The 15,961-nt window shown below is 35.4% G+C and overlaps 1 protein-coding gene across 1 annotated transcript in view; it reads left to right on the top strand.

Annotated features, from left to right (window-relative positions):
• CPD (carboxypeptidase D) overlaps nucleotides 1–15,961 on the top strand; it is an 81,161-nt gene that overhangs the window by 48,201 nt on the left and 16,999 nt on the right. Inside the window, exons 9-13 of the mRNA XM_015534877.2 lie at nucleotides 5,415–5,517; nucleotides 6,446–6,588; nucleotides 7,907–8,076; nucleotides 12,661–12,984; nucleotides 14,911–15,106. Coding sequence (XP_015390363.2) covers nucleotides 5,415–5,517; nucleotides 6,446–6,588; nucleotides 7,907–8,076; nucleotides 12,661–12,984; nucleotides 14,911–15,106 — 936 coding nt within the window. The remainder of the gene's footprint in view (nucleotides 1–5,414; nucleotides 5,518–6,445; nucleotides 6,589–7,906; nucleotides 8,077–12,660; nucleotides 12,985–14,910; nucleotides 15,107–15,961) is intronic.

Here is a 15,961-nt window from a genome sequence, read left to right as displayed (position 1 = left end):
GAAAACAGAAATGGGAAAAAAAAAAAAAGATAGGAACAAATGAAGAACAGTTGATAAAACTCAGGAAGGAAATTGAAGAAAAAGACAAAATTATCTCTAAAATGAAAAATAGGGGCATCTGGGTGGCTCTCTTGGTCAAAGCATCTGACTTTGGCTCAAGGTCATGATCTCACGGTTTGTGAGTTTATGCCTGCATCAGGCTCTCTGCCATCAGCACAGAGCCTGCTTTGGGTCCTCTGTCCCCCTCTCTCTCTGCCCCGCACCCCCCCCCTAAAATAAAAAAATAAAACATTAAAAAAATAAAATTAAATTAAAAATAACAAGAGTTAAAGGCCTCATACTTCCCAATTTGAAACTTATTGTAAAACTATAGTAATTAAGTACTGAGATACTGACATAAGGATGGACACAGGAATCAATGAAATAGAATTGAGTCCAGATATAAACTCTTACATGTATGGTCAATGGATTTTTTGACAAGAGCACCAAGACAATTCAATGGAGAAATAATAATAATCTTTCCACCAAATAGTGATGGGAAAACTGGATATGAACAGGCAAAAGCATGAATTTGGGCCCCTTCCTCACACCACACCCAAAAATTAACTCAAAATGTATTATATTCCTAAATATAGGAGCTAAAACCATAAAAGTTATAGAAAAAATAGGGGTGCCTGAGTGGCTCAGTCGGTTAAGCATCTGACTCTTGGTTTAGGCTCAGGTCACGATCTCACAGTTCATGGGATTGAGCCCCAGATCAGGCTCCACACTGGCTGACATGGAGCCTACTTGAGATTCTCTCTCTCGCATCTCTTTGCTACTCCCTCGCTCATGCTCGCACTTTCTCTCAAAATAAATACATAAACTTAAAAAAAAAAAAAAAACTTTTAGAAGGTGCCCGGGTGGCTCAGTAGCTTGAGCACCTGACTCTTGATTTTGGCTCAGGTCATGATCTCATGGTTCATGATATCGGGCCCACACTGGGCTCCGTGCTGACAGCACGGAGCCTCCTGGGAATTCTCTCTCTCTGCCCCTTCCCTGCTTGTATTCTCTCTCTCTCTCTAGATAGATAGATAGCTTAATTAGTTAATTAATTAATTAAAACTTTAAAAAAAACTTTTGGAAGAAATATAGTAATATATCTTTGTGACATTGGGTTAGACAATGGTTTCCTCAATATGACATCAGAAGCACAAGTGACCAAAAATATATATACATTGAATATCATCACAAGTTAAAAACATTTTTGCTACAATACTGTACTAGTTTCCTAAGGGTGCTGTGACAAAGGTCTACCAACCGGGTGCCCTAAAACAACAGATATTTATTGTCTTTTAGTCCTAGAGTCTAGAAGTCCAAAATGAAGGTGTTGGCAAAGTCAAGCTGTCTCTGAAACCTGTAGGGGAATTCTTCCTTGTCTTTTCATATCTTCTGTTGTTTTGCTTGCAATCTTTGGCATTCATTGGCTTCTAGATGGATTACTCCACTCCTCTGTCTTCACATGGCATTCTCCCTGTGTCTGTGTCCAAGTTTTCTCTTTTTATAAAGATATCTGTCATATTGGATTAGAGCCCATTCTAATTACCTCATTTTAACCTGAATACCTCTGTAATCAAATATAGTCACATTCTGAAGTCTTTGGGGTTAGGACTTCCAACATATCTTTTTTAGGGGGCCAGAATTCAACACATAACAGAATATCAAGGAACTATAAAAACAACCAACAAAATAGGAGAAAATTATGTATCTGATAAGAATCATATCTAGAATGTGAAGAACTCTTATAACTAATTGAACTGATTGACAACTTAATTGAAAAATGGGCAAAGGATTTGAATATACATTTCTCTAAAGAAGATATACAAATTATCAAGAAGCACACAAAAAGATACTCAATATCGTTAGCTGTCAAGGAAATGCAAATCAAAACCACAATAAGATATTATTTTGTACCCACTAGGATTGCTTATAATTTAAAAAATGGAAAATAACAAGTATTGGTAAAAATGTGGAGAAATTAGAACCCTTGTATATTGCTGGTGGAAATGTGAAATGGCACACAACTGCTTTAGAAAACAGTATTGCAGTTCCTAAGAGTGTTGAATATAGAATTATCACATGACCTGACAGTTCCACTTCTAGGTATATGCCCAAGAGAAGTGAAAACATATGTCCACACAAAAACTTGTACAGTTGATCCTTGAACAATAGGGGTTTTAACTGCATGGGTCCACTTGTATGTGGACTTTCTTCTGTAAATACAGCACAGTACTGCAAATGTATTTTCTCTTCTTTATGATTTTCTTAATAACATTTTCTCTAACTTTATTGTAAGAATATAGTATATAATACATATAACATATAAAATATATGTTAATTCACTGGTTACGTTATCAGTAAGACTTCTGGCTTTTACTAGTTAAGTTTTGGGGGAGTCAGAAATTATACCTGGATTTTTGTGTGGGGGCATTGGCACCGCTAACCCTCATGTTATTCAAGGGTCAACTATACATGAACGTCGTAGCAGCATTCCATAATAGGCAAAAATGGAAACAACCCAAATGTCCATCAATTGATAAATGGATAAACAAAATATGGTATATTCATGCAGTGGAAGAGTACTCAGGGAATTGAGTACTGATATGAATTACAACTTGAATGACTCTTGAAAACATTATGCTAAGTGAAAGAATAAGTCACAAGAGACTACATATTGTATGATTCATTTATATGAAATTTCTGGAACAGGCAAATCCATAGAGACAGAAAATAGATTGGTGGTTGCCTAGGGCTTGGGAGGCAGGGAGGGGCAGGGAAGAGGTTGGAGGAAAATGAGGAATGCTGATGAGTATGGATTTCTTTGGGGTGATAAAAATTTCCTAAAATTTACCATGGAGATTGTCACACAATTCAGTGAATATACCAAAAACCATTGAGTTGCACACTTTAAGTGGGTGAGTTGAGTTGTACGTGAATTATATTTGAATAAAGCAGATTTTGAGAACCGTAAGACTAAGGGATGGGGCATCCATTCCCAACCATCCCAGTTTATATGTAAGCCAAAAAAAAGTCTAAAAGTTATATACCAAAATATTAACTGATTGATGATCTCTAGGCTTATATTTTTCTCCTTTTGTGCTCCTAAATTTTCTAATCTTTCTACAATAACTTTTATTATATTTTAAGTACAATGAAATTCAATGAATTCAATTAAGTGAAAGAAACAGAGCTTTCTATTGTACAGTGTGACAGATATCAAGTGACAAGAAAATTTCAAGGAGGCATTAGTGGAAAAAACTACTGATTTTTAATAAAAATTAGTTTACTTTAGTTAATAGTAGTATTCCAGTATTAATTTCCTTATCTTGGTAACTGTACTATGGATATACAAGATACTAACATTAGGAAAAACTGGATCAAGGGTATATAAAACTCTACTATTTTTGTAACTTTTCTGCAAGTCTAAAATTAGTTCAAGAGAAATCAAAAGAAAAGAAGAAAAGGAAGTAGTCTCTTATCTCCACTCCCTTATTGTTCTCTCCTCTCAGTTTCTTGTCATCTGTCTTCTGCCTACATTGTTTTACCTGGAGGTGCCCCATCTAGGCTTACCAGAAATCTGTTCGTTCGTTCTTTCTTTCTTTCTTTCTTTCTTTCTTTCTTTCTTTCTTTCTTTCTTTCTTTCTTTTTCTTTTTCTTTCTTTCTTTCCTTTCTTGACCTCTGAAGTCTGACAGTATTGTCTTCTTCCCTTGATCTCTGTCCCATTGTATAATAGAAAGTTGTTTTTTCTCTTTTGTTGGCTGGACATTGTCTCTTTTCCTTTTTTTTCCCCCTCCATCTTCTGTCCTCAGCCGTTTTACGGTCTTGGCAATTTTATCCAATTGCTTTACCTGTCACCACTCTGTAAATGCCTCTTTGAAAAACTGTTTCATAGAATGGAAGTTATTGTAAAAAGATTAGAAGATACAGGCAAGCAACAAGAAGAAGAGAAACCTAAAGACTATCCATCATTTAGTATCTTGGTATATTACTTTTAGACTGTGTGGTCTGAGACTGGACAGTTAGATCCTTACCCCCAGTCTTCTTTAACTTGTCAAACTGTTTGCTTGAAAAAAATTAATTTAGGTTTAAAAACAATTATCAGAGTAACGAGAATTAAAGGAGATGGTAAAATGCACTGGTAAAATCAAATCCAGGGGCTCATGATCTCACACTTGGATTGTTTCAGTAGTACTCTGATGGATCTCCCTGGCTTTGGTTTGTTTTTTACATTATTACTAGGATAAATTTCCTAGAGCCATGAATACTTCACATATCATCCTTTCTTCAGAGATTTTTAGTGGCTCTTTATTACTCTGAGAATAAAGTCAAAATGTTAATAGCTACTTCCTAGAACTATGTTGTCTAGAGTCAGATTTATACTAGATGATCCACTAAGATGTAGGAAAAATATATTAAAAATCCTATTTGTAGTTTTAAATTTATCCTTTAAATGTTTTTTTATGTAGGTTTATATTATATATGTTATATTAATATAGTAGTATATCTATATAATTTATAATTAAATGGATAGATATTGATGGAAATGGAGATAAAGACATAGATGTATGTAAGCCTTTAGTGGAAAAACCAGAAAGCAAAAGAGCATGGCACAATTATTAAGGTAATCTAAAATAATAATTTTTATTCAATAAGAAAGCAGTGGGGGACATCTCAGTGGCTCATTTGGGTAAGTGTCTGACTCTTGATTTTGGCTCAGGTCAAGATCTCACAGTTTGTGAGATTGAGCCCCGTGTTGGGATCTGTGCTAACAGCACGAAGTCTGCTTGGGATTCTCTCTGCCTATATCTCTCTCTCTCTCTCAAAATAAATAAACATTTTTTAAAAAAGCAATGGGATTAAAAAAAGAAAGCAATGGAATCATAAGCTTATAATTGGTATGTTAAATTTATGAAAGGGGGGATTGTTCATATATATATATATATATATATACACATATATATATACACACACACACACAAATATATATATATATACAAATGTATATATATATATATACACATACAAATGTATGTACATACAAATGTATATATATACATAAAAATGTATATACATACAAATGTATGTATATATATATACAAATGTGTATATATATATATATATATATATATACACACACATATATATATATTTGTATGTGTGTGTGTATTTTAATCCAGGTGGGTTGTTTATATATGGCATAGAAAGATATACATTGAAAAGTCTGACTGCTTCCCATGCTTCCATCCACCCCATTCCCACCCCCACATACACCCTATTGGTAACCACTTTTATTGTTTTTCCTTATCCTTCCTGTAGTTTTTGATGTAGATGGAAACAAGTATAAGTAAAGATTCTTAATTTTTTTTTTTTTCAGGAAAATGCCCAGATGTTTCAAGGTAGACCCTGCAAGAATATGTACCCTAATGAATACTTTCCTCATGGGATAACAAATGGAGCTAGTTGGTATAATGTCCCAGGTAAACATTCTTTAATACCAAGGCCATATAACTTGGATTTTCTGTCACCCTGGATGGTGCTACTTCTTACTGATTTTTTAATTTTAAGAAAATATCATTCCTTTAAAAATATTGTTTAAGTAATTTAAAACATTCAAATAACCTTTTCAACTGTTTTTAAATTTGAAACATGTTGGGGTACCTGAGTGGCTCAATTGGTTAAGTGTCCGACTTTGGCTCAGGTCATGATCTCATAGTTCATGGGTTCAAGCCTCACATAGGGCTCTGTGCTGACAGCTCAGAGCCTGGAGCCTGCTTCCAATTCTGTGTCTCCCTGTCTCTCTGCTCCTCCCCTGCTTGCACTCTGTCTCTCTCTCTCTCAAAAATAAAATAAAAACATTTTTAAAAAATTTTGAGTAAAGATAGTGTACTAAAACTTCATGAAAGTGTTATATTTTATCTCTGGCTATGACAAAAAACCTTAGATGTGCTGATATGAAGAGTGTAAGCCACATTTGAATTCTTTTTTTTTTTTAATTTTTTTAATGTTTATTTATTTTTGAGAGAGAGAGAGACAGAGCACAAGCAGGGAAGGGGCAGAGAGAGAGGGAAACAGAGAAACTGAAGCATGCTCCAGGCTCTGTCAGCACAGAGCCTCACGTGGGACTTGAACTCACAACCCCTGAGATCGTGACCTGAGCTGAAGTCAGATGCTTAACCGACTGAGCCACCAGGCGCCCCTACACTTGAATTCTTCTTGAACATGAAGGTACAGGTGTCTTACCTGTACTACAAGCATCAGAGAGCTCTCAAATGAACATATTATTGTTTTTCAACCAATGCTAAGAAAAGTTGGATTTAGCTTTTTACTAGGAATGTTATTTACCTTTTGGGATGGGATCTAGTTCTACTTCTTCAGAGTGACTGATTTTAATTTTTTATCCTCCAGGTGGTATGCAGGACTGGAACTATTTACAAACAAATTGCTTTGAAGTGACTATTGAGCTAGGTTGTGTGAAATACCCATTCGAGAAAGATCTGCCGAAATTTTGGGAACAGAATCGAAGATCTCTAATCCAGTTTATGAAACAGGTAACTATTAAGGAGTGAAGTATGAAATTTCTCCCAAGAGCAAAAATACATGTGTGTATTGTGTGTACATGTAGTTTTCACACGGTGATTTTCAAATATGCTCTTCTGAATTCCAGTTTGGACTATTCATGTTTTAAGTATTTTTATCTGGAAAATTCACGGATGAAAATGAGTTGAAGAGCTCATGCAGGCAAGAGTTGAAAATGATTAAACAGGGTAGTGATGTTTTGCTTTTAATGGATAATGACTTTTTATTCTGTCTTTATAAAAGACTGACATAAATTGGATACACCCCTAAGCATTTGTCAAGTGATAGAAAGATGGGCTAGGGGGTAAGTGTTTTTATTCTTTTTCTTTTTGCCAGTGGTTCACTGTTGAAATGGTTAATTTCCTTTTGTTTGAATATGCTTGGTGACCAATAGGTAAAGACTGTAAGAAATATGCTAATATTAGTTAATTAGTAGGGTAATCTCATACTTTGTGCCGGTACTTTTCTGCTTTATTCTTTTTGCTGCATTGACTGGCATAAAGGCTGTGAGTTTGCGTACTAATTTTTTAAAACACTTTATTATGAAAAATTTTAAACACATAGAAAAGTCGTTACTAATAAATACCTAGATTTAATAGTTTTTAACATTTTGCTGCATTTGTTTTATTTATATAAACTTACCCACATACACACATATTCCTGAACTATTTCAATATAAACTGCAGCTATTATGGCATTTCACCCCTAAATATTTCAGAATGCATCTTTTAGAATAAGGATATTCTTCTATATGACATCTTCAAGTGCCATTATCTCACTGAAGAAAATTAACAGTAATTCTCTAATATTACCTAATACCTAGCCCACATTCAGATTTCCTTCTTTTCCCCCAAAATGTCTTTTCATAGCTATATTTCAGAACCAGGATCTAGTCAAGGTTTATGCATTGCATTTGATTATTACATCTCTTTATTCACTTTAATCTATAATAGTCCTTCCATTTTTTAAAAATGACATTTCCCTTTTAAAGAGGCCAGGACAGTTTTCTTGTAGAATGCCCTATATACTGAAATTGTCAGAAGTGCTAAAGTTTAAACCATCTTATTTATATTCTTCATGATAAAGACAAACATAACCTATGAAAAATTAGCCTTTCAGCAACTAAAGTACTTTGTTTAATGGGTGTTTACCTTTACTGTTAACTCCTAAATTCCTCTTTGCTCCACATGTTTATTTTATTACCAATCTGTTATTTGGGATGTAAGCTCCCAAAATAATTAGATGATGATCTTTACCATTGACATATGGGTGTCCTTGTACTTTATCCAGGTTCATCAAGGTGTCAAAGGATTTGTCCTAGATGCCACGGACGGCAGGGGTATATTAAATGCCACCATTAGTGTTGCTGAAATTAATCACCCAGTGACTACTTACAAGACTGGAGATTACTGGCGTCTCTTGGTTCCAGGAACTTATAAGATCACAGCATCTGCTCGAGGGTGAGTGAATGAATACTTTGAAATTGAGTGCTTTAAGAGACTCTTAAAAACTGAGAACAAACTGAGGGTTGATGGGGGGTGGGAGGGAGGGGAGGGTAGGTGATGGGCATTGAAGAGGGCATCTTTTGGGGTGAGCACTGGGTGTTGTATGGAAACTAATTTGACAATAAATTTCATATAATAAAAAAAAAAGAAAAAAAAATTGAGTGCTTAAGGAAAGACAAACATGGTTGTATCCTAGAAGATTATTGCCAGAAAGCCCCAGAGAAGCCAAGCAACCCTGAGTTTCATGCTGGGAAGTTTAGAGCTGGTTACCCATTTGAATCTCCTCTAGTGATAAAGTGAGTACATGAATTATCACATTTAAGAAATCTGTGAAATTATGCACTTTGGACAGTGGCCTCTTTTATCCTCCTCCTCTCAGGTCCACTGCTCCCTGTCTAGATGTGAGCAATTTCCTTCACTATTGGTAACAATTCTGGGAAGCACCTGTTAGTTGGGAAAAAATGACGCCTGCTCTCCTGTATACTTCTAGTCATGTCCAATGACTAGAAGTTACATTTGTTGCCTTTTATTTTCATTTGTTTATTGAGAGAGAGAGAGAGAGAGAGAGAGAGAGAGAGAGAGAGATTGATTGATTAGGGGAGGGGGCAGAGGGAGGGAGAGAATATCTCAAGCAGCCTCCACAGTCAGCACAGAGCCCAATGCAGAGCTCAATCCCACAGCCCTGGAGTCATCACCTGAGCCAAAACCAAGAGTCGGACACTCAACCTAGTGAGCCACCCGTACATTTGTTCCCTTTTAAAGCTCTTTCACACTTTTTTCTATCCACACTTAAACCATTCTCTTTTTTTTCTATTTAAAAAAAGTATTTTTAATTTGAGTATAGTTCACACACAATGTTACATTAGTTTCAGGTATACAACAGTGATTCAACAAGTCTTTACATAATGCTATGCTCACTGTAAGTGTAGCTACTGTTGGTCATTATACAATGCTATTACAATACCATTAACTGTATTTCCTGTACTGTACCATTTATTTCTATGACTTATTCATTCCATAACTGGAAGTCCATAACATAGAAATAAGTTATTTCTATGACTTATTCATTCCATAACTCCTACTCCTCTTCCCCCATTTTGCTTACCTGCCCCCCACAACTATCAGATTTTTCTCTGTATTTATGCATCTGTTTCTGCTTTTTGTTTGTTTATTAGTTTGCTTTATGAGATTCCATATCTGAGTGAAATCATACAGTATTTGCTTTCTCAGTCTGACTGATTTCACTCAGCATAATACCCTCTAGGTCCATCCATGCTGTTGCAAATGGCACGATCTCATCTTTTTTTAATGGCTACATTATATTCCACTGTGTATATACACCACATCTTCCTTATTCATTGGTTTATTGATGGACACTTAGGTTGTTTCCATCTCTTGGCTATTATAAATAATGCTGCGATAAACATAGGGTTGCATGCATCTTTTCAATTTACTGTTTTGTTTTCCTTGGGCAAATAGTCAATAGTGGCATTATTGGCTTATATGGTATTTCTATTTTTAATTTTTTGAGAAACCTCTATAGTGTTTTCCACAGTGGCTCTACCAGTTTACATTCCCACCAGTAGTGTAAAAGTGTTCTTTTTCTCCTCGTCCTTACCAACACTTGTTATTTCTTATCTTTTTTATTTTAGCCATTCTGACAGGTGTAAGGTAATATCTTGTTGTGGTTTTGATTTGCATTTCCCTGATGGTTAGTAATGTTGAGCATCTTTTCATGTGCCTATTGACCATTTATATATCTTCTCTGGAAAAATGTCTATTCAGGTCCTATGCCCAATTTTTAATAGGATTATTTGGGGGTTTTTTGGCTGCTGAGTTGTATAAGTTCTTTATATATTTGGTATATTAATCCCTTACTGAATATATCATTTGCAAATGTCTTCTCTTGTTCAGTAGGTTGCCTTTTTGTTTTGTTGATGATTTCCTTCACTGTGCAAAAACATTTTATTTTGGTGTAGTCCCAATAGTTCATTTTTGTTTTTGTTTCCCTTGCCTTAGGAGACATATCTAGAAAAATGTTTCTTTGGCCAAGATTAGAAAAATTACTACCTCTGTTCTCTTCTAGGATTTTTTATGGTTTCAGGTCTCACATTTAGGTCTTTAATCCATTTTGAATTTATTTATGTGTATGGTGTTAGAAAGTGGTCCAGTTTCATTCTTTTACATGTGGCTGTCCAGTTTTCCCAGCACCATTTATTGAAGAGACTACCTTATCCCTATTGTATATTCTTGCCTTTTTTTTTTTTTATCATAGATTAATTGACCATGTATGTGTGGGTTTATTTTTGGGCTCTCTATTCTATTCCAGTGATCTATATTTGTCTATTTTTGTGCCAATACCATGCTGTTTTGATTACTACAACTTTGCAGTATATCTTGAAATCTGGAATTGTGATACCTCCAGCTTTGTTTTTCTTTCTCAAGATTGCTTTGGCTATTTGGGGTCTTTTGTGTTTCCATACAAATTTTAATATTATTTGTTCTAGTTTTATGAAAAATGCTGTTGGGGGGGCACCTGCATGGCTCAGTAGGTTAAACATCCAATTCTTGATCTCAGTTCAGGTCATGATCTAATGGTTTGTGAGATCAAGTACCATGTTGGGCTCTGCATTGACAGTATGAAGCTGCTTGGGATTCTCTCTCTCTCCCTATCTCCCTGTCTCTCTGCCTCTCCCCTGCTCACATGCTCTCTCTCTCTCAAAATAAAAAAAAAAAGTAAAAATAAATGCTATTGATATTTTGATAGGGATTGCATTGAATCTGTAATTGCTTTAGGTAGTATGGACATCTTAAAAATATCGATTCTTCCAATCCATGAACATGGAATATCTTTCCATTTGTTTGTGTCATCTTCAATATCTTTTTTCAGTGTTTTATAGTTTTCAGAGTACAGGTTTTCACCTCTTTGTTTAGTTTTATTCCTAGGTATTTTATTCTTTTTGATGCAATTGTAAATAGATTGTTTTCTTAATTTCTCTTTCTGCTACTTTGTTATTAATGTGTAGAAATGCTACTGGGTAGTATTTGTATCCTGCAACTTTCTGGGTACTTTGTATCCTGCAACTTTACTGAATTCATTGATTACTACTAGTAGATTTTTGGGTAGCCTTCAGGATTTACTGTGTATGATATCATGTCACCTGCAAATAGTGACAGTTTAACCTCTTTACCAATATGGATGCATCTTATTTCTTTTCTTTCTTTTCTTTTTTCTTTTTTTTTTTGGGGGGGGGCGGGGTTGCTATGGCTACGACTTCCAGTATTCTGTTGTAAAAGTGGCAAGAGTGGACATCTTTGTCTTGTTCCTGATCTTAGAGGAAGAGTTCTCAGGTTTTCACCATTGAGTATGATGTTAGCTGTGGGTTTTTCATATATGGCCTTTATTATGTTGAGGTATTGCTTTGGTGAAATTTTCTTTCTTATTTCTAATTCTCTAAGAAAGGACATTTTCATATTTTTTTACAGGTTTTACTTCTACAAAGATATATTTACTTTAAAAAAAAAAAAGAGACGGGGCGCCTGGGTGGCTCAGTTGGTTGAGCGTCTGACTTCAGCTCAGGTCATGATCTCACAGTTGGTGGGTTCGAGCACCACATCGGGCTCTGTGCTGACAGCTCAGAGCCCGGAGCCTGCTTCCGATTCTGTGTCTCCCTCTCTCTCTGCCCCTCCCCCACTCACACTCTGTCTCTCTCTCTCCTTCAAAAATAAATAAACATTAAAAAAAAATAAAAGAGACAATGAACTTAGGACTTTTTTCCTTGGATAAAACTTAATTTTCTTTATCTTCTCTACCCTTTACAAACAGCTTAGAATCAGAACCACCTGTTTAATCCAAAATGCATCATTTTTACCATGTTGTAGTTTTCTTTTTTGTGTTTTAACAAGTGTAGATGTTACAAATGGATATTATTCCCCTCCCTTACTAGTTATCTTATTTATGAAGAGTTAGCTTGGACATTATATTGAAGTAAGGGTAAGAACATGAAAATATTTCTAGTTACTGCTACCTTTTTTAAAAAAGATTTCAAATATCTATTGGTCCATAAAATGTATGGATTAGAACTTCACACTAATGAGAAATGAGGTCTTTTCTGTTTTTCTTCCATTTTGTCATCGTATTAGAAAAACGAAAGCAGCAAAATATCTGAAAAATAGGGCAAGAATGATGTGTTTGGTAGTTAATGTCCTAAGTTAGTACCTCTCAAATTTTTCCAACCGTATACCCTGATGACAGACAACTGAACTCAGATTCCAGGAGACGTGGAGTTTACTGCAAATACTAACTTTCTTTTGAGGTCATATATTTTATCTTAAAAACCCACTCATATTTTACAGTTTACCCATGTCTGTTCTTTGTTAATTTATGTTTAAAACAAATAATAAATTATCACAAAGTTAAAAATTTGACTCTCATAGGATTTATCTCAAGGATTCACATATCCTCTGCAGCCTTCTGTTTCTGCAAAGCATAGGTACTCCACCTGTGGAAGCATGGCTCTAATCTCCCCTTTATTACAGGTATAATCCAGTTACCAAGAATGTGACTGTAAAGAGTGAAGGTGCTATTCAGGTCAACTTCACACTTGTTCGATCGTCAGCAGATTCAAACAATGAATCAAAGAAGGGAAAGGGGGACAGCACCAACACCGATGATGCCAGTGATCCAACCACTAAAGAGTTTGAAACTTTAATTAAAGACCTTTCAGCCGAGAATGGTTTGGAAAGCCTCATGTTACGGTCCTCCTCAAATCTGGCTCTTTACCGATACCACTCGTACAAAGACTTATCAGAGTTTCTGAGAGGACTTGTGATGAACTACCCACACATCACAAATCTCACCAAGTAAGTGTCACCCTCTTACTGCTTTTTTCATTCGTTCGTTCGTTCTTTTTTCTTTTCTTTTTCTTTGTTTCTTTCCTTTTCTTTTTTTAAAGAAGTTACATTCAACATAAGCCATGTTGAATGGTTCTTGTAATTTATTTGGAACTGCATATGGGGAGAATTGGATTTACTTCTTTTGAAACAGTTCTTTCTAACAATGAATCTGAAAACTTTTATGAGGAACATTGGAGGAGAATTACTTGTTAGATTAGCAATGGATGGTCTGTGCCTCCTGGAAAACATAAAATTACTCTTCCTAGTGATAACTTTGAATTAAAAACGCTTTTCCCACTTTCTCAGCTGCAGATTCACATCCTGTCTGTTTTTTAGTTTGTTTTATTTTTCTGGGGGCAAGGGACAAATTTGGAACTGTGAGTTCACCTGTCAGAGATCATTCTTTCTTTTCAAATAGAAAATGAAGCCTGGTTGCTGCCATTCCCCGGACTCTAGTCTCTATTCACAGTTGCTTTTCCCTGAAGCCTTAGGGACATCTGTGATCAAGGGTCCTGGGAAAATATCCAGTACTGGCTTAAGTAAAACTGATGCTGAGCCAGCCTTTATCTTCATTTTCTGGGGCTTCTCTGCCTCACTTTCACTGTTTCATTACAAACCTTCTTTAAATCTTGTTACAGTCACTTAAGGAGGGCACTTTTCAGGACGAGCACTGGGTGTGATATGTAAGAGATGAATCACTGGGTTCTACTCCAGATGCCAAGACTACACTGTATGTTAACTAACTTGAGAATAAAAAAAAAAAAAAAAAGAAAGAAAAGAAAAAGAAAAAAAAATAGAATAAAAATAAGATGAGAAAAAAATTGTTACAGTTACTTGAAAATTATTTTCTTCATTTGTTGATTCCTGTTGTCTGCTTATTGAGGGTTTTACTCTACAAGTTGCCCCGAGCTTATGGCCCTCTACTACGTGCCTTATGAACATTATCTAGCCTTCTGTTTTTTTACTTTGTTTTTGCCAGTACTTTGGCAATACCACTTTCTTCTCTTCCTCAACTGGTTCTTGAATATTTCTGTCCAGTTCAGGTTTTAATATTGTCCATCTTAGTGCTGTATAGAGCTTATAGACCTTCTTATTTTAAAAGATAAAATTGCACATTATTTTTGCTATCCATTACTTCATCTATTTAAGCTTTTTCAACCTTGCAAATCAAGATGCACTTTTTAGTTAAATATTTTCCCCCAAATATGCAACACCTGCCAGTGATGGGACACAAGACAGTTTTAGGTGGTCCACCAACAGGTACTAAGTATCACTGATTAGAAACATGGGAAACCAATAATTTCTATTCTATTAATCTTTCTCAATTAAATCCTAATTTTTTTTTCTATGTAACTCTTGTAAATCTCCCTTTGTGTAAAAGAAACCAGGCCTTAAGCTCAGAGCTCGTGGGCAAGAGCAGAGCGCTTTAGGATGTTTGCTGCGATACTGGTATTGCATTTATAGTAAAGTATAAAGTATCTTATCTATATAAATTAATTTACATTTAAAAAGTAAGGTTCTGTACATTTATGTGTATTTAAATTTTTCCACAATTAAAATTTCAAGCGAGTTAATTTAAAAGCCACACATTAAGTAAACAGTATAGGTTATAGAAGAAAGGGCAAATATTGTGAAGATGCTATGAAAATGACTGAATATGGAGGAATGCTGAACCAAACCATACTCTTCCCTAAATCTGATAATATCTCACTTGTATTTGATTTTCTTTGGTCAAGGAAAAGCGATTTTCTGACACAATGATGCATTCTTTCTGTTTTGAAAGGCTTTTCATGTTTGTGTTCATGTCTGAAACATATTTTTTAAAAAATCTGTATGTTGGCTTTAACATAATGCTTGATTACTTGCTGACTTGATGTTTTTGATTTTTGAAAGTTTGGGACAGAGTTCCGAATATCGTCACATCTGGTCCCTTGAGATCTCCAATAAGCCCAACATATCTGAACCCGAAGAACCAAAGATCCGTTTTGTTGCTGGTATCCATGGAAATGCTCCAGTTGGAACTGAACTGCTTTTGGCCCTGGCAGAATTTCTCTGCCTAAACTACAAAAAGAACCCAGCTGTTACTCAAGTAAGAGAATAGCCTGTTTTGACATGCATTAGAAGGAAAAAACTCAATCATACCTTGATATCAAGGCACCATTAAAAATTTTTCAAATTTCCTGTTAAATTTGACACAGAGGCCTTTTAGTGCATTACTGTAAACTTTACCCTTTGAAAATGGACCACCTTTGTATATACTCACCGTTAACAGTGTCGTTCTGCTGTATTTCTTTGTATATAATTAGAGGCATAGAGAAAGAAAATACTAAAGATTTGCATTCAGTCTTTTACTCCTTTATTTACTAGTCGAATTACCCTTCCAATCTTTACTTACCATTCTGTACGTTCTAACTTGAGGGACTTCCATTGCTAGTGACTTATAATTGGGACACTATATTGAAAATGAGGTGGGGCATTTGGGTGGCTCAGACGGTTAAGCGTCTGACTTCAGCTCAGGTCATGATCTCATGGTTCGTGACTTCGAGCCCCACGTCGGGCTCTGTGCTGACAGCTCAGAGAAATGGAGCCTGCTTCGGATTCTGTGTCTCCCTCTCTCTCTCTGCCCTCCCCTATGTGTCAGGTACTTACACCGAATACTTTGCATACATCATAATTTAATTCTCAATTTGTTATCTCCATTGTATAGATATGAAAATCGAGGCAGAGATATTTGATAACTTACAGGAGGTCACACAGCTAGTATGTGGTAACACTGGGGTTTAAACCCAAGCGTGTCTCACTCTCAAGTCTGTGCTGTTTTGTTACATGATACTGCCTCCCCTAAAAGAAATTTGGGGAGAATTGAGATCATGATTAGGACCAGAAAGTACCTACGGGATTGAGATGAACTTAAATCAGACTTGACCAGAAATTATTTTACCAT

Source organism: Panthera tigris, chromosome E1 (genome assembly GCF_018350195.1).
Source record: "Panthera tigris isolate Pti1 chromosome E1, P.tigris_Pti1_mat1.1, whole genome shotgun sequence".
In the NCBI taxonomy this organism is placed as follows: Eukaryota; Metazoa; Chordata; class Mammalia; order Carnivora; family Felidae; genus Panthera; species Panthera tigris.
The sequence above is the reverse complement of the archived record's forward strand: the minus strand, read 5'-3'. Positions and strand labels throughout refer to the sequence as shown.